Source organism: Sus scrofa, chromosome X (genome assembly GCF_054392235.1).
Source record: "Sus scrofa isolate SSC_HxYL_T2T_F1_AM1 chromosome X, Sscrofa_HxYL_maternal_Yorkshire_Landrace_v2.0, whole genome shotgun sequence".
Lineage (NCBI taxonomy): Eukaryota > Metazoa > Chordata > Mammalia > Artiodactyla > Suidae > Sus > Sus scrofa.
In genome coordinates, this window is record NC_139401.1 from 48,000,409 (window position 1) to 48,021,229 (window position 20,821).

General features: G+C 44.1%; 1 protein-coding gene and 1 non-coding gene across 41 annotated transcripts in view; one reads left to right on the forward strand and one right to left on the reverse strand.

The window, feature by feature from the left end:
* SHROOM4 (shroom family member 4) overlaps positions 1–20,821 on the reverse strand; it is a 249,635-nt gene that overhangs the window by 74,266 nt on the left and 154,548 nt on the right. For 28 of the 40 annotated variants that reach the window (XR_014835389.1, XR_014835388.1, XR_014835386.1 and 25 more), the window contains one exon: positions 2,185–2,319. Coding sequence is in view for 15 of the 40 variants with exons in the window: in XM_085007915.1 (XP_084864041.1) it covers positions 2,185–2,319 (135 nt within the window). In the remaining 25 variants the exon portion in view is untranslated. Of the gene's footprint in view, positions 1–2,184; positions 2,320–7,754; positions 8,140–8,534; positions 9,920–12,292; positions 12,361–20,821 lie in introns of those variants that run through there. The other 12 variants (XR_014835400.1, XR_014835399.1, XR_014835398.1 and 9 more) reach the window with 2 other exon arrangements.
* Positions 15,023–15,126, forward strand: LOC146394590 (U6 spliceosomal RNA). Its single transcript, XR_014835952.1, has one exon. It is a non-coding gene; the product is annotated as a U6 spliceosomal RNA (small nuclear RNA).

Consider the following 20,821-nt stretch of genomic DNA (forward strand, 5'->3'; position numbering starts at 1 on the left):
GTCTGGGTTTTGACTTCTGACAAGGGCCTGGGGTGATGCTGGTGCTATCCAAGGACCATGATTTTGAGAACCACTGATGTCAAGCAAGTCCTGCAAAGGGAAAGGATTATGAGGAGGTGACTTTTCTCAAGATCGCCCAGCTTTAGTTCAGGGCCAGAACTTAGGCATTCCCCTGTTCTTTTCTTGATAATAGTAACCCTGACCATTTATCCAGGACCTCTGATGTGCCGGGCACTTTGCAATGTCTCATTTTAAACCGAAGTGGAGAGCTTGTTATCTCCATTTTACAAATGGGAAAACCAAAGCTTAAAGAGGGCAAGGAAACTGACATGCTCACAAAGCCATGAAAGAAGCAGAGCTGGAATCTGAACCTAGGCCTCTCTGTAAGTCTAAGCTCCTAGCTCTTCTGCTATATAGTCTATTAAATAGGAATAACAGTTAGAGCTGGATCAGAGCGTTGTTTCATGGGTGAAGTCAGATGGTAAAAGTGAAGCTCCTGTCACAGCCTGGGCACCTAGCAAGGGTTCAATACCTGGTAGCTGGGAGTTCCCATCATGGCTCAGGGGAAACAAACCTGACTAGTATCCTTGAGGACACGGGTTCGATCCCTGGCCTTGCTCAGTGGGTTGAGGATCTGGCGTTGCCGTGAGCTGTGGTGTAAGTCACGGACTTGGCTCAGATCCTGCATTGCTGTGGCTATAGCTCCGATTCAACCACTAGCCCAGGAACTTCCACATGCCGCAGGTGCGGCCCTAAAAAAGCCTAAAAACAAAAAACAAACAAACAAAAAAACCCACCTGGTAGTTGCTGCTCGCTTGATTGTTGTTTGTGTTGCTATTGTTATCAGCATTCTCTCTACTATGAATATTAATAGTATAGTGGCCACTGCCCACACATGCTGCCCTCAGCCCCCAAGGCAAAGCCAAACTGGGAGACACAAGGAAGGGATTAGGATCAGACTTGATCTTGAATTTTAAGTATCATTTCCCACACACAAAGCCAAACTGGGCCAAGCCATGTCAGTAACTCCCTGTGACTGGAACCCTAGAGGTTGCAGGCTGCTCTCAGAAAGGCCACAGTTCCCGAAGGCCAGAGCTGAGTGGTGGCCAGAGCCCTCAAGATCCCCCAGGTCCACCTCTCCTAATTCTTGCTCCCTGCCTCGCCCCTCAGCCACCCCGCTCACTTGACCTCTGGGCTAGGAATCCATCAATCCCTTGTTGGCAAGGAGAGCAGCTACCCACCCCACCACCCTTCCTGTCTGAAAACAATCATACCCACTCAAACAGGAGCCAAGCTCAGTATGTGTTTCTATTCTTCTAGAACAAAACTGCCTCTGCCCTGAGCTCCTGGCTTCCGAAGCCAAATAAAGACACCGAGTGGAGGCGAACTCAATCCTCAAGCTTCCCTGAGACTCCTCAACAGAAATTCTTTCTCGGAGGGAAGATCCTGTTGTGGAAGGGAAAAGGCAGCTGAGGCCAGCGGCTCTGCCAGCTCTGAGCTTGCTGAGAAAGTTCTCTGTGTCTACTGGGCAGCTGTTTCAACAACAGCTCATCCCAAGCGCAGTAAACTGAGAGACTGTCACTGCAGGTGGAGCCTGTGATTCAGGGATGTCCCCATTTTGAAGGCTTTGGTTCTGTGACAGAGCTGGATGAGAAGAACACTGGATGAGGTCACCGTGAGTCACTGCAGCTAGAGAAGAGGCCCAGAACCCAGCCCTGGGGCCACCGCCATTAGACCAGGTTGGAAAGAGGCTGCAAAGGAAATAAGGTGAAAAGCAGGAGAGAGTGGTGTCTTGCAAGTCAAGTGAGGTCAATATTTCAAGGAAACATTTTCTAAAAGGAAAGGGACTGTCCCAAAGTCACAGACAGTTAAGGAGTTCCCTGGTGGCAGAGCAGGTAAAGGATCCAACGTTGTCCCTGCTGTGGCTCTGGTTACTGCTATGGCTCAAGTTCGATCCCCTGCCCAGGAACTTCCACATGCCGTGGGCATGTGGACAAACAAATTAAAACAAACTAAGTAAAAATCCAAAGTCCCAGAGAGTTAGCAGTAGACAAGGACCAGAAGCCAGGCACTCTGGGCCCTCTGCACCCCATTTTCCGCGGGTTCTACACCATCCAATGAGGAGTAGAGCCCAGGAGAAGGAGTAGCCAAGTGTTCGACTTGAGGAGAGGGTTCTAGACTCACCTCGTGTTGCAGCCGGAATGCCAGGACAAGCTGAAGGCCTCAGAAGGGAAATGCATGGTGGTGGCTGCTTCAGGACATCCCTCCAGCAGCTTGGCCACATGCCATGAGTGCGGCCTACTGACAGGGGCGTTTCTCCTACAGAAAGAAAGGGACAGGAAGTCAACTTAGGGAACCAGAGCTGAAATCACTTCCCAGGCAGCTTCCGCCCCCACCTCCTCTTTCCCTTAAATGAAGTAGAACTTCTTGCAAAGAGCTGGCATAGGAATCTTAGGGACCTCCCTCAGCTCCCAGTACTCAAATCGCATTCACCGACAGGGCAATCCCAGGAGATAGAGAATGTTCGTGTCACAGGCCTCTTTTGCTTGTGACTGTATCACAGACATGTACAGCATATAGCAAATGCTCAATAAATATTTGCAGAATGAGTGCTGCTGCTCCATGAATAGTGTGCCCACCCTAAGTTTTCTGTGAGGAAAAAAAAAATCAATCTTGCCAATCTTCCCATTTTTCTCTAAGAAAGGAATAGGTGAACGAGAAGTTTGAACAAGTCAACACCAATTGACTGCCAATTCTCCAATGTTCATGCCTTCATTTGAAAAGCATTTGTTGTATGTGTCCTGTGCATCTGCGCATAGCTCTGGGGATACGGAGGTCAATCAAACAGGCTTTACCCTTGAAAACTTAGAGATTAGTGAGAGTAAAAGAGCTAATTCAAAAAAAGCACAGGAAAGGCACTGCGAGAGTGAAAACTAAGATGGACACAGAGGTGAAGTTCCCCAAGTTTTTAGGAAAAAGGGTATCAAGGAGCCCCCAACTCCTGCCAGGGATAATAGAACAAAGTGGTGGATGGCACCAGGCTAGGCTGACAGGGGGAGACGGGCTGTTTGGCAGGGTAGGGGATGAATAAAGGGAAACAGGTGTGAGGCCAAGGCACCGGATGCAGACACAAGGTCTGCCTGGTGCTGGATGCTGCAGCCACAACTCTTGCACCCACTGGTTTCTACAGACCCCATCCCTGTCATCTGGTATACTTCACATGAAGAAATGCCACCCTTGTGAGTGGGTAAGAACAAGGTAGGGAAGAGCATCTCCAGAAGAGATGGACACAGATATTATCATCCTGAATGAAGTCAGTCAGACAGAGAAAGACAAATATCATATGATATCATTTATATGTGGAATCTAATAAAAAAGATAAAAACTTATTAAACAGAAACAGACTCACAGATTAGAAGATAAACTCATGTTTACCAAAGGGAAAAACATGGGGGGAGGGATGAATTCGGAGGATGGATTAACAAACTACTGTATATAAAACAGATAAACAACAAGGCCCTACTGTATAGCACAGGGAGGTCCATTCAATGTTCTGTAATAATCTATATGGGAAAAAATGGATATATATATATATATATATATATATATATATATATATATATATAATTGATTCTCTTTTCTGTATACCTGAAATTAATACAACACTGCAAATCAACGATACTCCAATAAAACTTGTTGAAAAAGATGATTGATATGAGAGAGAATGAGGGAGAGAGAGGTAGCAAGGGGGGAGGTGGGAGAATAAGAGATGGGGAGAAGGAAGAGGGCAGGGGGAAGGAGAGAGAGAAAGAGGGGAGGGGAGGGAAGGAAACAAGGAGAGAAGGGCCAGGTAGATGACAGAAGTAAGAGGGAAAGATGATACAGAGAAAAACAAATGACAGAAAGGGAGAGAAGTCTGATAAATGTACAAACAACAGAAAGGGAGAGACATCTGATAGGAAGCATCCTAGAGAGAAATGGATGACAGAGAACAAGATAATGACAGAGTAAGAGAAAAAGATGATAAATAAAGGAGATGACAGGGAGATAAATAGGTGAGAGCTTATTTAGCAATGTATTCATTCATTTACTGTGGCAGGCTCCAGACTAGACACACTGAGGGAGCAGAGATGGCTAAGATAAGGCCCCCCAAGTTTCCACATGCTAGGCATATACTGGGATAAATCAGTTCCCTACCTCCCAGGAGCCATAGGAGTAGACAGACTCAAGCTGGAATCCATCCAAGCTGGGAAGGCCCCTCATCCCAGCAGAGACACAGAAAATCCCAGCAGTGCCAGGCTCTAGAGGGCTCGGGCCTAAAAAGGTAGTACTTGTGTGCGGCGGCCGGGGCGAGGGGGGGGGGACATGGACTGAGCAGTAATGAGCCAGACACAGAGAAGGAGATGTAAGAGGAAGGGCAGGGGAAGCTGCCTGCCAAAGGTCAGGAACCAGAGCCATAGGTCAGCAGCAGCGGCTAAAATTTACGGGAAGGAAAGGCAGGTGAGGCCCCCCCACATTTAACCACCCTGTTCTATGATGGATTTCAGAGTGTTTGGCAGGGATGCCAAAGGACTAGAGGACCTTGCGGGAGGAGGGGGCCTGCGCCAGAGTTTCACACACAAAATCATGATGCTAGAAGTCTCTTTGGCGGCTGTTACCCAGAAGCCATCCATTAACAACAATTGACTAAGCATCACACAGAAGTACTAGGTACTACTCTGTATTAGGTACCATGGGTATCTACTATGTTCCCTGCTTCTAGGCACGGAGGATACAGTGGAGAACAGGGAGCCTCTCTTATTTGGGGCTTTTCTTCTACCTCCAGGATTCCTGAAGCTCTGAGTGCAAGGTCTGAAATGTGGGCAGTTAGCTTTGACACCACCTCCCCTCCACAACCATCCCATCCCTTCCTGAGTTCTCCTGAATCTTCTATTACAATATCTCTCTGGCTTTGCTCCTTTCTCTCTCTCCCCCTACCTCTCCCACCCTCTGCCTTTTTCATTAGACTCTTCTACATAATCATACTTCTCCTCCACAGAACCTGTCACCAACACCTCCTGTTCTAGTCCAGGCCTTTAACGCTTTGTGTCCAAAATACCCCATTTGTCTGCCAGCCAGTCTCACCTCATTCTACCTCCAGTCACTGCTTTTAGATCATATGTCAAATAACATTTGGATTGTGGCACTTTCCTATTCAAGAATCTGGCTCCCTCTTTCTTACCCTGTCCTGTAGCAAATATAAATTGTCTCTTTCAAAGCCCTTTATAAGCTATCTTTTTGGGGGGGCGGTGGGGGGGCACACCAGTGGCATATGGAAGTTCCCAGGCTAGGGGTTGGACAGGAGCTGCAGATGCCATCCTCCACCACAACCACAGCAATGCCAGATCCGAGCCACATCTTCAACCTATACCACGGCTCACAGCAACGCCAGATCCTTAACCCACTGAGTGAGACCAGGGATCGAACCCGTGTCCTCATGGATCCTAGTCAGGTCTGTTACTGCTGAGCCACAAAGGGAACTCCCCTTTAAAAGCTATCTTTACCCACCCAGCCCAACCTACGTCCTTGCTCCAGTCACACCCTGCAACCAGCTTTGTGCTTTTGCTGTTGGTTTTCCAGTAGAATCTAGCACAGGCTCTGGAGATGGACCACCTTGGTTTGAATCCAAGTTCCACCACTTATTTTCTCTGTTACTTTAGACAGGTGCCTCCACTTCTCAGAGCTCTAGTTGCCATTGAGAGTAAAATGGGGGTAACAGTAACTAATCATTGGGGTTGTAAAGACCAAATGAGACAACGCATGCCAACTGCCTAGAATGGGGTCTGGTAAGCCCTCAATTGGTTTCAGTTATTCCTGTGACTGTTCCCTCTGCCTGGCATGCCCCTCCCATTTTGTTCGTCTAAATTCTCCCCTGTTGTTCAAGGTACTGCTTACGTACCATCTACTCCAGGGAGCTTGTCCTTAGTCATCTAGTCCTCATGGTTTAGCCCATAATAATAGAGTACATGATACTGCTCATCATCATTTCATGTTTGTTACTCTCCACCTACCAACTATACTAAGCCAGTAGGTAACGGGACAAAATGAAGTGAGACAGATCTACTAGGTTCGTATCCTGAATCTACCATTTTGGATGTGCGATTCTACATAAGTCACCAAACCCTTCAGAGCTTCAGTTTTCTTCTCTGGAACAAAACAAACCAGTGATCTTTACCTGACTAGGTTATTGTGGTGATTAAAGGTAATATTCTCAAAGCATCTGGGACACATACTTATGCAGAGCAAGTGGTCAATAAGGAATGATAATAAGAGTTGTCAGCTCAAACTTGTCTTTTGAGAGGGTTCAAGGGTACTTCCACCCAGATTTGTTCATCCACTGTCAAGTTTCCGCAAGCATCACTGACATCTACCCTGTGTAAGGTAGCTTACAAAGATCCCTGCTCTCTTTAGGCTTTCTCCAGGAGTAAGAACCAACCCTAAGGAAGAGAGAAGCAAGGCAGTGGGAGCTTTGGGAACCACTGAGAGAAAAGCACAAGCTGCCGGGAGGAAAATCCTAGCGGAGAATTTGCAGCCAGAGCTGGAGCCTTCTAGTTTGGGGAGGGAGAGGAAACTATCTCTAGGGTCTCATGCTTGGCCTATCATTATTCCTGAAGAGCCCTAGACTTGGAGTCAGTCCACATTCACATTCCAATCCTAGCTGTGTGACCTGGGGCAAGTCACTTCTCTGGGTTGTAGATTCTTTATCTGTAAAATGGGGACCCTTTCTCACCATCCCTTATTCAAGAGTTATAGTCTGGATTCAATGCAGCCCCAGGCGTAAAATCACTCAGCACAGTGCCTGACATACTTATTCACTTAAAATAACGACAGGGACCATTTATTAAATGCTTAAGATGGACCTGGCACTGAGCACTTTGCATGCATTAGTTGAGGCAATCCTCGCTCCAGCCTTATCCGTAAGCACTTATTATGATGCCCTCTTTACAGATGAAGAAACAGAGACACAGAAAGCTGAACTGCTTTGCCAAGAACACGCAGCTAGTAACCACCAGTTGAGAATGAAGCTCAGGTCCTCCAGCCCTTTTTAGGATACCACACGACCCCACCTCCCTAAAGAGGGATCTATCTCAAAAAGCTTATATACCTGAGGCATTCCCTCAAGAAGCAGTCAGAAAAGGAAAGTCCTAAAGTTTAAACCATCCCCTCCTTTGGCAGTGGGGAAGGAGGATGAGGAGGAGAAATAGGCACTGAGGTAAGAAAATGCCAACCACCAATCATGAAACTCCAGGCCTAGCTGTGGAGGCAACAACCCCAGTGCCTGCCCTTACCCCTAAAGTGCTATCATTAAACACACACCCTATCATTTTCTTTTTCTTCTTTTTTTTTTTTTTTGGCTGCACCCAGCGTATGCAGAAGTTCTGGGGCCAGGGATCAAACTTGTGCCACAGCAGTGATCTGAGCCGCTGCAGTGACAAAACTGAATCCTTAACACACTGAGCAACCAGAGAACTCCATTTTTTAAAAATCACTGTGCCCGTGGCACGTGCAAGTTCCTGGGTCAGGGACTGAACCCACACCACAGCAGCAACCCGAGCCGCCGTAACGATGATGCTGGGTCCTGAACCCACTGTGCCACAAAGGAACTCTGCAAATTCCTTTCTTAAGAAGCAGAAAGAAAGGGATATTGAAGAAAGCAAGCAGAAGGGGGAAGATGGGCAGCAGCTGTGATGGCCATGGCTACCAGTCGTACCTACCATGGAAGTTGCCTGGGATGTGGAGATGGCTTAAGAGAGAGCTGGATATCCAGCCAGCTCAGACGCGCCTCAACAACCCCAGCCCCCACAGCTTCTTTCCGCAGGCTGGATCTTCCTTTAGTCGAGACTCATCTGCCTTCCTTTAACACCTCTTGAGAGGAGGGGCTGTCAGCCCAAGCCCCTGAGTGTGATCCAAGGGGTCAGGCATAATCAGGTCCCAGTTCCAAGAACAGAGAGGAGTAGCACTGAAGGCAAGGTGTGGCCATCAGCCTGGTTGGGCCTAGAGGAGGTGACAGCCTTAGGGAATGAAAGCCAGGGTCAAGAGCTGGATAGCAGTGGAGACGCTGCTCCAGAAACCAGCCAGCATCCTGGTGGCAAAGGGAAGGATGAAAGGCAGTTCCACTAGCATAAACAGCCCCCCCCCCATTCCCTACTCCATCCTCCTCTGAGCCCTGGCCCGCCCCCTTCCACAGCTCAGAGGCCAATAAGGAAGTTGGGCCCCCAGCCACTGCTAGAACTCAGGAAAGGAGCAAGGAAATGATGTTTGTGAAAGATAAAGCGGGTGTCTAAAAAGAATTTTTAAAAATACACGTAAGTGAGAGAGAAAAATACCCCAGACACATACACTTAAAAGAATTCCTGTGCTTCCTGGACTGAGTTGACCCCACCCAGCCATCTCCGCAGGTCCTCTGGGCCCCAGAAAAGGAAAGCCCAGATTAGCCAGGCCCAGTAGCCTCCAGGCCCAGAAAAGCAAGTGGCGTTACAGCTGATTTTACATACCTGGGAGCAAGCAACCTAGAGATCTCCCAGGGTGAAGGTCCTGCAGAGATAGAAAGACTCACAAAGCATTCTGGGCTGTATTTACAAGGTGTGCATGGCCTACAGGCATCTGAACAGACCCAAAGGAAACTCCATTTCCCACCAGAATTCCAATTCCAAAATAGTGCTGCTTGGAGTCAGCACCCCTGCCTCTGGCCATGATTTCGCTCTGACCTCTGGCAATTTACTCCCCCTCTTTGGGCTTCTGTTTCCTCTCTGTGAAATAAAACACTGAAATCCATTGTCACAAACACCCTGTCCAGATAGGGCATGCTCTTATATAACAGTCTCGGGTCCCAGGCTAGGGGTCCCCATCACAGCTTCACTGACCTACACAACAGCCAGAGCCCAGGGTGGCTGCACAGGAATTTGTTGCCCACTCTGAGCCCAAGTGCAGGCATCAGAATTCATTTCTCTTGGGGATTTAGAGTTGGGGTTTTTCCCTTCATCATACACCTGGATCCCCACTCCAGTTGCCCTTGGCCTCTGGTCCCAATTCCAGCCATTTCTGGCCAGGAGAGGGCTTAGCGGTGAGCATCCTCAGGACAAGAAGACCAGGGCCTTTCCTCTCTGGAGAAATCATTCCAGGAGGCCCCTTCTCCTCCTCCCTCTGAACCTCCTAGGAAGGTCTGGGTGGACTTTTGTCTGTCCCACAAAAGGCAGATGCCATTCAAGTACACTCAGATAGCAAGAACTAATGTTTGGGGGAAGTTTGGGAATTTTGTGGGCATATGGATCTGACTTGGAGTCTCAGCTTTCCCACCCACTAGTTGTTTGGCCTTGGGAATGTCACAGAGCATCAGTTTCCTCATCTGCAATGCAGGTCTGGCACACACTAGGCATTCAATAAATGGCACCCGTCATTAGTATTATCCTCTACCCCAAATAATGAAGGGCAAGGCACTGTCAGGGGCAAGAACAAGAATTTCTTCAAGCCCAATGAAGATGAAAGTGAAAGGACCGACTAAGAGAAGGTTCACAAGCCAAGCCTCGTTGTCTAGAGTAGCATCTCTCAAAGTTCACTGGCCAGACTAGTTACCTGGCCATCTTGGATTGGATTCTGATTCAGTAGCTCTGGAGCAGGCTCCAGATCCTGACTTTCTCACTCGCTCTAGAATGATGATGACGCTGCTGGTGTGATAACCACATTCCGACAATACACTAGGGAATACCATACCTTTAGTGTTAACAGTACGCTAAAGAATTAACCTTTGGTTTGAAAAAGCATCAGGATAAACAGTCTCTTCCGATGTCAATCTTCTGGTCGCCAAGTGCCTTCCTCCTCCACTCAGTCACCCAGTCCATAAAAATGCTTCCCCGATGAGGCTTGCTGAGCCCCTCACTTCCTAACAAGATTGAGAACAATAAATGTGATAGCAATCTGGCCCTGTCAGTGGCCAGGTGGGCTGAGGAAGGTTTTTTTTTTGGGGGGGGTGCACCCTTGGCATGAGGAAGTTCCCAGGCTAGGGGCTGAATCGGAGCTGCAGCTGCCAGCCTACACCACAGCCACAGCAACACGGGATCCAAGCCACATCTGCGACCTATACCACAGCTCACGGCAACACTGGATCCTTAACCCACTGAGCGTAGGCCAGGGATGGAACCTGCATCCTCATGGATCCTAGTCGGGTTGGTTACCGCTGAGACATTACAGGAAGTCCTGGGGAAGTTTTGACTAGAGGTACAAGCATGTTCTTGGGACTGGCTCAGGTAGGGAGGCAGGGTGGGAGTATGAGAATTGGGTAGTGACCAGAGGAGGTGATATGATGGGCAGATGGACACAGACAGCATATTGGGCAGAGGATGATAAGAGAGGAATGTGAGCTGTTTGAGGGCATTTGGGATTTTGGGGAAAGAGGCTGGGAGATGGGGTGGGGATAAAGGGGCCACCCTTTCACTTAGCAGAGCTAAGTTCCAGACAACATGAGCAAATATCTCCTCCTATGTTCATGGGAAGGTAAAGATGGCTGCTTCTTTTCCAGTCACTGAGAAGATAAGAACTTGGCATGGGTGCAAGGAAGGTGGCCACATGCGGACCGATATGGCAAATCCATCAGAAGCTGGCTCCTTGTAAAGAGTCCTTGTAAAGGCTGTGGTGAGAGGGGAGGGGAGGGAGGTGGGCAAGTTCTAGAAGTAGTCAATCTCCAGCTGTTCTAATGGGTTGTCACTCCAATAGCCTCCAATAGCACTACCTGTCTCTGAGCCTGGCTCCCAGCAGACCCCTCAGGAGCCACTCAGAGGGAGGAAGGGAGGGGGTGAGCAGAAAGAGAACCGTGGCTCTGATCCAAGCCATGGCAAGAAGGAAAATATGGCCCCTGCTGCTTGGGGCTGTGCTTAGCCTGAGGTCTGGGCCATAGCCTACTGCAGGCTCTTTCCTCTTTTGAAAGTGTTTAGATAAGGAGAAGCACAAAAGAGTGTCCTTGATTAGCTCTGTTTACTTTCTGTGGCTCTTCCAACCCTCTCCCCCTGCCCCCCGACAGCACATTCCACCTGCCCCACATGAAGGAATCCAAGCTCATTCTGGCCTGCCCAGCAGGAAGGGAAGCCCGCACACAGGCGGGTGGATAGAACAATGCATGGCTTGTTTATCTGACAGAAGGAGACAAAAGCTGCTTGATCACTGTAGAGGGATACAGAGCTCTGAAGTCCTCCTCACATCCCACTGTCAGCTGGGGGACCTTGCAGCCTGGTGATCCAGAGACCCTTCCTTGTACAGACCCAACCAAGGGTTGGGGGGAGCATGTACATGTATGTAAATGTGTGATGTATGTGTATGGGTGTGTGTATGTGGGTACGTGTGTGTGTGTGTGTGTGTGTGTGTGTGTGTGTATTTATAATCTTAAACGGAGCTTTTAGGACAATGCCTTTCTGGTCGGTTGGGGAGTTATGATTTGGGTCACCTGAAATATGGGCACTTTACGTAGAAAGGGCATTTGGTACCCAGTTCTGCCTCCCTACCTTCCCCACTTGCCTCTACTTCCCGTCACTGCTCTGAATAGCCAGGTCAAGTTCTTTCATGTAAATCTGCTAGATCCTCCTTTCCACCCTCCACTTCAGGATCCCTCCTTGGCTAAAAGGAAACCCAGGGTACTGAATAAGAAAAGAAGGCAGGAGTTCCCATTGTGGCACAGTGGAAATGAATCCGACTAGTATCCATGAGGATGCGGGGGGTTAGATGCCTGGCCTCTCTCAGTGGGTTAAGGATTCGGTGTTGCCAGGAGCTGTGGTATGGGGTGCAGATGCAGCTTAGATCCTGTGTTGCTGTGGCTGTGCTGTATGCTGGTAGCCGCAGCTCCAATTCTACCCCTAGCCTGGGCACTTTCATATGCCACAGGTACAGCCCTAAACAGCAAAAAAAAAAAAAAAAAAGGAAGGGAATGTTGGGGTGGGAGTAAAGATTCTCTCAAATGCTACAGTGTATATAGGGTGGGGGTAGCTTTTGGCTTTCCAAGTAAAGACCAATACTCTCATCTAGTTAGGGCCTTTACATTTGGTCTTCTGCTTTCATTTCTCCATTTTTCCACACTGGAATCTTTAAAACATAGGGTTGCCTCTTTTTTCTAAAGGAGGTTGGAAGAAGGCAATTGTATGAATCATGTGGAAGAGCTCTGCAAATATTAGGGGCTAGAAAAATGCTTCGTAGTTTAGAAACACAGTAGTTGGAATGCTCTTTCCGAGTGGACTGGGAAGCATAGTCTAGTTTATTTGATAAAACATACCCATCCTAGACTGTTTCTTGTCAGTGATCCCAAAGGCAAGGAGGCGGGGGGTACATATTTCTCAGTTTCTGGAAGCAAGAGGAGCAAGTCAGATCTCTGATTACTGAAAGAGGGCTTTTCTCTCTTCTCTATATATACAAAAGCTGAGGGTGACTTTAGAGGAGCCCATAGGGAAAATGACAATCGGTTCTGTTGAGTCAGCTTCTGTTGTGATGCCCAATTTCCAAACCACCACTCCAGAGTGATAAAGAAGGTGGAGGATGGTTTTTCCTTCAGTTCCGATTTCTATCAGTAATATTTGCAGTGTCCCTGGGGAAGAAGGTTACGGGAATAATACAAGATGTCCTTTCTTCTCCCTTTAAGCCAAATGCCTCCTTCAGCTCAAACTCCATATTGGAGATACCAATTTTCGGGAAAATGAAGGACTCCACAGAAGTTTCTCCCAAAGTCAAGTCTCAAAACCCATATAATTGCTTTTGGCCACTCCCTGAGTCACTGCCACTACTAGAGCCATGAAGCCCAAGGACAAGAGCCAACAATGGTGAGGACCCCAGTAGACCAAGACAACCTACTCACCCTGCTGTGAGCAAACATGACAATGAGGATGGGCCAATGCTCAGTAGAGCTGGAGCACAATGAGCAAGGCAGACAGTAGAGGGACATGAGGTTGGGGATGTGCTAAGACCAGATTATGGAGTTTTCAAAGGCCAAGGGAGCAAGTTAGCATGTTATTCTCAGTGCAGCTACTGGAGGTTGTTTGGCTGGGGACCACCATGACCTAAGTATTATAAAGATCTCACTTGGTGGATGGATTTAGGCAGGATAAGAGTAGAAGCTTACAAACCAGTTAAAAAGACTCTTATACGTAAGAGATAATGGTGATTTATTCTCGGGAGGAAGCAGGAGAGGTAGAGAAAAGAGGTTTGACTAGAGGTATCTTGAAGACGGAGAGCTGACAATATTTGTTGATGGATTGAATGCAGATGATGAGGGAAAAAGAAGAAACCACGACATTTGGGTCATCTGGCATCTGTATCTTCTTAGCACAGAATTCATTCCCAAAACTGAGTCATTAGTAGTTCTTAAAAAAAGGTTGGCTGTCTTTACCACCCTTTTAAAAAAATTTTTACTTTATTTTTTATATGTAATGATTTTTTCCCATTATATTCTTTTATTAAAGCATTTATGGAGATCCTATCTACATCGAAGGTGCTTGGACAGGTACTATGGAACATGCCAAAACAAAGAAGATATAATCCCTGTGCTCAAGAAACTTTTAGCATGGTGGGGGGTGAATAAAAATACTTAAGCAACTAAAGGGCAGAATGTCATGTCATAAAGGAAATGCTAACAAAAGCAGAGTTTTACAAAAAAGGCGAACAAGGACCTACTGTATAGTGCAGGGAACTATATTCAATATCTTGTATAGCCTATAGTGGAAAAGAATCCTAAAAAGAACACACATACACATGCATGCATGTATGTATGTATCTGAATCTCTGAATCACTTTGCTGTATACCTGAAACTAACACAGTACTGTAAATCCCCATACGTCAATTAAAAAAATTAACCACTCATGTAATAAAAACATTGTTAAGCAAGCTTCCTTAATTTTTTGTTGAAATACTATAAAATTGGTGTCTAAAACCAGACAGTCAATGGAAAAAAAAAGAGAGAAAGCACAGCTGGTTGAATCAAGGAAGACTTCGAAGAGCCTCAAATTTTGAAGACTCTGTACAATTTCAATGGGAGGAGATGGGAAATGGTCATGCCAGGTTTTGCATAAACAAAAGTGGGAAAAGCAGGAATATGCTAATCTGCAAGGCACAAAGGAAGTAACATGAGAATGATGCAACAATACCATGGGCCTTAAGTGTCAGGATGAAGCATTTGCTTTACATAATCTGATAGGCAAGAGAGAGGCTTTGGAGGTTCTGGGGTAGGGGAGCAACATGGTAAAAGCAGTACTTTTACACAGGCTATTTTCATGTAGGTCTCATGTAGGATGGGTCATGTGGATAAATACTGAAAGCGTGGTGAAGTGAATAGGCTAGTGCAATAGACAAAATAAGAGGTAGAACTAGAGCAATGACAGTGAGGATGGAGCCTAAGGGAAGGATGAGAGCAAGGACCTAAGAGACAGAATCAAGAAGCTTGGACTACTCAATAAATATGGAGGAGAGAGAGAGGACATAAGATGACGGTGAAACACCTAGGTGAAGGGTGGTATCACTAATCTAAATAGGGAAATTGAGAGCTGGAGCTGGCTCCAGGAGACAGGTGTTTGATTTTAGACATGAGCGCATTTGATATGCTGTCAAATAATGTAGACAGCCATGCCCAGCAAGCAGCTTGACATCTGGGCTGCAGTGCTAAAAAGAGAGGCTAGGGCAGGGTATGGACATGTGGTCGTTATCCACAGAGCGGAGGCAGCCGAGGCTGTCACAGTGGATGTGACTGCCCACATTAAATGCCTGCAAAGGAAAGAGTGTGAATGACATATCTCTATGGGATAACTATAGAGGAAGAAGAGCTCATCAAAGAGACAAAACAATATCATGCCATTCTCAATGATATTGGCAATATATATTTTTTAAAATTAAGTGTCAGCAAAGTTGCAGGGAAATAGGCATTCTTATACACTGCTGGACAGGAATGGATATGGTTATACATTTGCCAGGGGGAAATATGCCATATGTTATCAAGAGACATAAAAATGTTCCTACTGTGCTTGTTTTAGCTGACATATACTAAAATTGGAACAATACAGAAAGGATTAGCATGGCCCCTGCACAAGGATGACACGCAAATTTGTGAAGCACTCCGTATTTTTTTTTTCTAGAATGAGACAGTGATGATGGTCATACAGCCTTGTAAATATACTAAAACCCACTGAAGTTTCACACTTCAAAGTAGCGAATTTTAAGGTAGGTGAATTATATCTGTTTTTAAAAATGTTCCTACCCTTGGGGAGTTGCCATCATGGTGCACCAGAAATGAATTCGACTAGGAACCATGAGGTTGCAGGTTCGATCCCTGGCCTCACTCAGTGGGTTAAGGATCTGGTGTTGCCATGAGCTGTGGTGAAGGTCACACACGTGGCTTGGGTCTGGTGTTGCTGTGGCTGTGGAGTAGGCTGGCAGCTACAGCTCCGATTAGACCCCTAGCCTGGGAACCTCCATATGTCAGGGATGTGGCTCTAAAAAAAAAAAAAAATGTTCCTACCCTTTAATCTAGTCTTTCCATTCTGAGGATTTCATCCTAGAAGAGCAATTAGATATACATGTTGGTTTGTATACATGAAGTGTCATCCACTGCAGGGTTATTTGTAATGTAAAATTTGGAATATCCTAACCATTCAATATTTAGGAAGTTAGGTGAGGTACTGTGTATCTACATGAAGGAATAATAGTTTGCCATTAAAAACCATGCTTTTGAAGACAAGTTAATGATCCTGGAAAAGGCTTACAATATAATGGTAAGGGGAAAAAACAGTATATAAACCTGTACATAATACCAGCCCAATTAGAAAAAGTATATATTCATGTATAAGCATACACATATTAAAAGGTCGGATGAAAAAGTTCACCACCAAGTATTTATCTCCGTGTGGTAAAATTAAGGATTATTTTAATTCTTTATACATTTTAAAAATTCCAAAATTTTCTACACTACACATGTATTACTTTTGTTTTTTTTTTTTTTTTTTTTTTTTTTTTTTTTTTTTTTTTAATTTTATTTTCCCACTGTACAGCAAGGGGGTCAGGTTATCCTTACATGTATACATTACAATTACAGTTTTTCCCCCACCATTTCTTCTGTTGCAACATGAGTATCTAGACATAGTTCTCAATGCTATTCAGCGGGATCTCCTTGTAAATCTATTCTACGTTGTGACTGATAAGCCCAAGCTCCCAATCCCTCCCACTCCCTCCCCCTCCCATCAGGCAACCACAAGTCTCTTCTCCAAGTCCATGATTGATTTTCTTTTCTGAGGAGATGTTCATTTGTGCTGGATATTAGATTCCAGTTATAAGTGATGTCATATGGTATTTGTCTTTGTCTTTCTGGCTCATTTCACTCAGTATGAGATTCTCTAGTTCCATCCATGTTGCTGCAAATGGCATGATGTCATCCTTTTTTATGGCTGAGTAGTATTCCATCGTGTATATATACCACATCTTCCGAATCCAATCCTCTGTCGATGGACATTTGGATTGTTTCCATGTCCTGGCTATTGTGAATAGTGCTGCAATGAACATGCGGGTGCATGTGTCTCTTTTAAGTAGAGCTTTGTCCGGATAGATGCCCAAGAGTGGGATTGCAGGGTCATATGGAAGTTCTATGTATAGATTTCTAAGGTATCTCCAAACTGTTCTCCATAGTGGCTGTACCAGTTTACATTCCCACCAGCAGTGCAGGAGGGTTCCCTTTTCTCCACAGCCCCTCCAGCACTTGTTATTTGTGGATTTATGAATGATGGCCATTCTGACTGGTGTGAGGTGGTATCTCATGGTAGTTTTGATTTGCATTTCTCTTATAATCAGCGATGTTGAGCATTTTTTCATGTGTTTGTTGGCCATCTGTATATCTTCCTTGGAGAAATGTCTATTCAGGTCTTTTGCCCATTTTTCCATTGATTGATTGGTTTTTTTGCTGTTGAGTTGTATAAGTTGCTTGTATATTCTAGAGATTAAGCCCTTGTCAGTTGCATCATTTGAAACTATTTTCTCCCATTCTGTAAGTTGTCTTTTTGTTTTCTTTTGGGTTTCCTTTGCTGTGCAAAAGCTTTTCAGTTTGATGAGGTCCCATGGGTTTATTTTTGCTCTAGTTTCTATTGCTTTGGGAGACTGACCTGAGAAAATATTCATGATGTTGATGTCAGAGAGTGTTTTGCCTATGTTTTCTTCTAGGAGTTTGATGGTGTCCTGTCGTATATTTAAGTCTTTCAGCCATTTGGAGTTTATTTTTGTGCATGGTGTGAGGGTGTGTTCTAGTTTCATTGCTTTGCATGCAGCTGTCCAGGTTTCCCAGCAATGCTTGCTGAATAGACTTTCCTTTTCCCATTTGATGTTCTTGCCTCCCTTGTCAAAGATTAATTGACCATAGGTGTCAGGGTTAATTTCCAGATTCTCTATTCTGTTCCATTGGTCTGTCTGTCTGTTTTGATACCAGTACCACACTGTTTTGATGACTGTGGCTTTGTAGTATTTCTTGAAGTCTGGGAGAGTTATGCCTCCTGCTTGGTTTTTGTTTCTCAGGATTGCTTTGGCGATTCTGGGTCTTTTGTTGTTCCATATAAATGTTTGGATTGTTTGTTCTAGTTCTGTGAAAAATGTCATGGGTAATTTGATAGGGATTGCATTGAATCTGTAGATTGCTTTGGGTAGGATGGCCATTTTCACAATATTGATTTTTCCAATCCAGGAACATGGAATATCTTTCCATTTTTTTACATCTTCTTTGATTTCTTTGATTAAGGTTTTATAGTTCTCGGCATATAGGTCCTTTACCTCTTTGGTTAGGTGTATTCCGAGGTATTTGATTTTGTGAGGTACAATTTTAAAAGGTATCGTATTTTTGTATTCCTTTTCTAATGCTTCATTGCTGGTATACAGAAATGCAACTGACTTCTGAATGTTAATCTTATATCCTGCCACTTTGCTGAATTTATTAATCAGTTCAAGGAGTTTTGGGGTTGAGTCCTTAGGGTTTTCTAGGTATAGAATCATGTCATCTGCATACAGTGACAGTTTGATCTCTTCTCTTCCTATATGGATGCCTTTGATTTCTTTTGTTTGTCTAATTGCTGTGGCTAAGACTTCCAAAACTATGTTGAAGAGCAGTGGTGAGAGTGGGCATCCCTGTCTTGTTCCAGATTTGAGTGAGAAGGCTTTCAGTTTTTCCCCATTGAGGATTATATTTGCTGTGGGTTTATCATAAATGGCTTTGATTATATTCAGGAATGTTCCCTCTATACCCACTTTGGCGAGGGTCTTGATCATGAATGGATGTTGAACTTTGTCAAATGCTTTTTCTGCATCTATTGAGATGATCATATGATTTTTGACTTTTTTCTTGTTAATGTGGTGTATGATGTTGATTGATTTGCGTATGTTGAACCATCCTTGTGAACCTGGGATGAACCCAACCTGGTCATGGTGTATAATTTTTTTGATATGTTGTTGGATTCGGTTGGCTAAGATTTTGTTGAGAAGTTTTGCATCTATATTCATCAATGATATTGGGCGATAGTTTTCTTTTTTGGTGGTATCTCTGCCTGGTTTTGGAATGAGGGTGATGGTGGCCTCATAGAATGTCTTTGGGAGTATTCCTTCTTCTTCAACCTTTTGAAAGAGTTTAAGGAGGATGGGCACCAATTCCTCTTTATATGTTTGATAGAATTCACCTGTGAAGCCATCTGGTCCTGGGCTTTTATTTGTAGGGAGTGATTTTATGACCTCTTCAATTTCATTTCTAGTGATTGGTCTGTTCAGTTGGTCTGTTTCTGCTTGATTCAGTTTTGGCAGGCTGTAAGATTCTAGAAAATTGTCCATTTCTTCCAGATTGTCAAACTTATTGCCATATAGTTGTTCATAGTATTCTCTTATGGTTTTTTGAATTTCTGCTGTATCCGTTGTGATTTCTCCTTTTTCATTTATAATTTTGGTGATTTGGGTTCTTTCTCTCCTCTTTTTAGTGAGTCTGGCCAGGGGTTTATCAATTTTGTTCACCTTTTCAAAGAACCAGCTCTTGGTTTTATTAATTTTCTCTATTGTTTTTTGAGTCTCTATTTTATTGATTTCTTCTTTGATCTTTACAATTTCCTTCCTTCTGCTGACTTTAGGACTTCTTTGTTCTTCTTTTTCTAATTCATTTAGGTGGAGGGTTAAGTTGTCAATTTGGGATCTTTCTTCTTTTTTGAGAAAGGCCTGGATTGCTATAAATTTCCCTCTGAGCACTGCTTTCGCAGCATCCCATAGATTTTGAGAGGTTGTGTCTTCATTATCATTTGTTTCAAGATAGTTTTTAATTTCCTTCTTGATTTCCTCATTGACCCATTGGTTTTTTAGTAGCATGTTGTTTAGTCTCCATGGAGTAGGTTTTTTCTCTTTCCTTTTCCCATGGTTGATTTCTAATTTCATGGCATTGTGGTCAGAGAAGATACTTGAGATAATTTCTATGCTCCTAAATTTATTGAGATTCGCTTTATGTCCCAATATGTGGTCGATTCTTGAGAATGTTCCATGAGCATTTGAGAAGAATGTGTATTCTGATTTTTTTGGATGTAGTGTCCTGAAGATATCAATTAAGTCTAACTTTTCTATTGTTTCCTTTAGGATCTCTGTTGCTTTATTGGTTTTCTGTCTAGAGGATCTGTCCATTGATGTGAGGGGGGTATTTAGGTCTCCTACTATGATTGTATTCTCATCAATATCTCCCTTTATGTCTGTTAATATTTGTTGTATGTATCTGGGTGCTCCTATGTTTGGGGCATATATGTTGATGATAGTAACATCCTCTCCTTGGATGGATCCCTTAATCATTAAATAGTGTCCTTCTTTGTCTTTCTTTATGTCTTTTGTTTTAAAGTCTATTTTGTCTGATATGAGCGTTGCAACTCCTGCTTTTCTGTCATGTCTATTGGCATGAAATACTTTTCCCCAGCCTTTCACTTTCAATCTATATGTATCTTTTGTCCTAAGGTGAGTTTCTTGTAGGCAGCATATTGAAGGTTTTTGCCGTTTTATCCACTCAGCCATTCTGTGTCTTTTGATTGGGGCATTCAGTCCATTGACATTTAAGGTGATAATTGATAGATGATTATTTATTGCCATTTGATCCTCGTGTTCCAGTTGATTCTATGGTTCTCCATTCTTCTTTTTTTTTTTTTTTTTTTTTGGTTGGATGGTCTCCTGTTATTATCTGCTTGAGTGTATTTTTTTTTTTCATTTTTTGCAAATGCAATATTTGGTTTTGGCTTGTGGTTGCCCTGTTTTTTAAGTATGCTAACCCCTTCCCATAATTGTGTGTTTTAGCCTGATGGTCCTGTAAGTTCAAACACTTCATTATTATATTAAAATTAAGAAGAGAGACATACATACAAACAAAAAGGATTATTTACCTCCTAACATCCCTTGCCCACATTTTATGGTTTTGATGACTCTTTTATTTTTTTCTTTTTAATTTTATTTTGTTTGAAGCATGTTCATGATTAAATCTGTATGCTGGCTTATTTGAGTGACTGCTCTCTGATTGTATCTTCCTCAGTCCTAGTTCTTCCTCTTCTTCTTCTTCTTCTTTTTTTTTTTTTCTTTTCTTTTTTCTTCCCTTTCCTTCCTTTCTTTTTGGTTTAGAGAAGCCCTTTCAATATTTCCTTTAACCTGGGTTTTGTGTTGCTGTATTCTTTAAGTTTTTGTTTGTTGGGAAAAATTTTTATTTCCCCTTCTATTTTAAATGATATTCTTGCTGGATAAAGTATTCTAGGGTGCATATTTTTTCCTTTGAGCACTTTAAATATCTCTTGC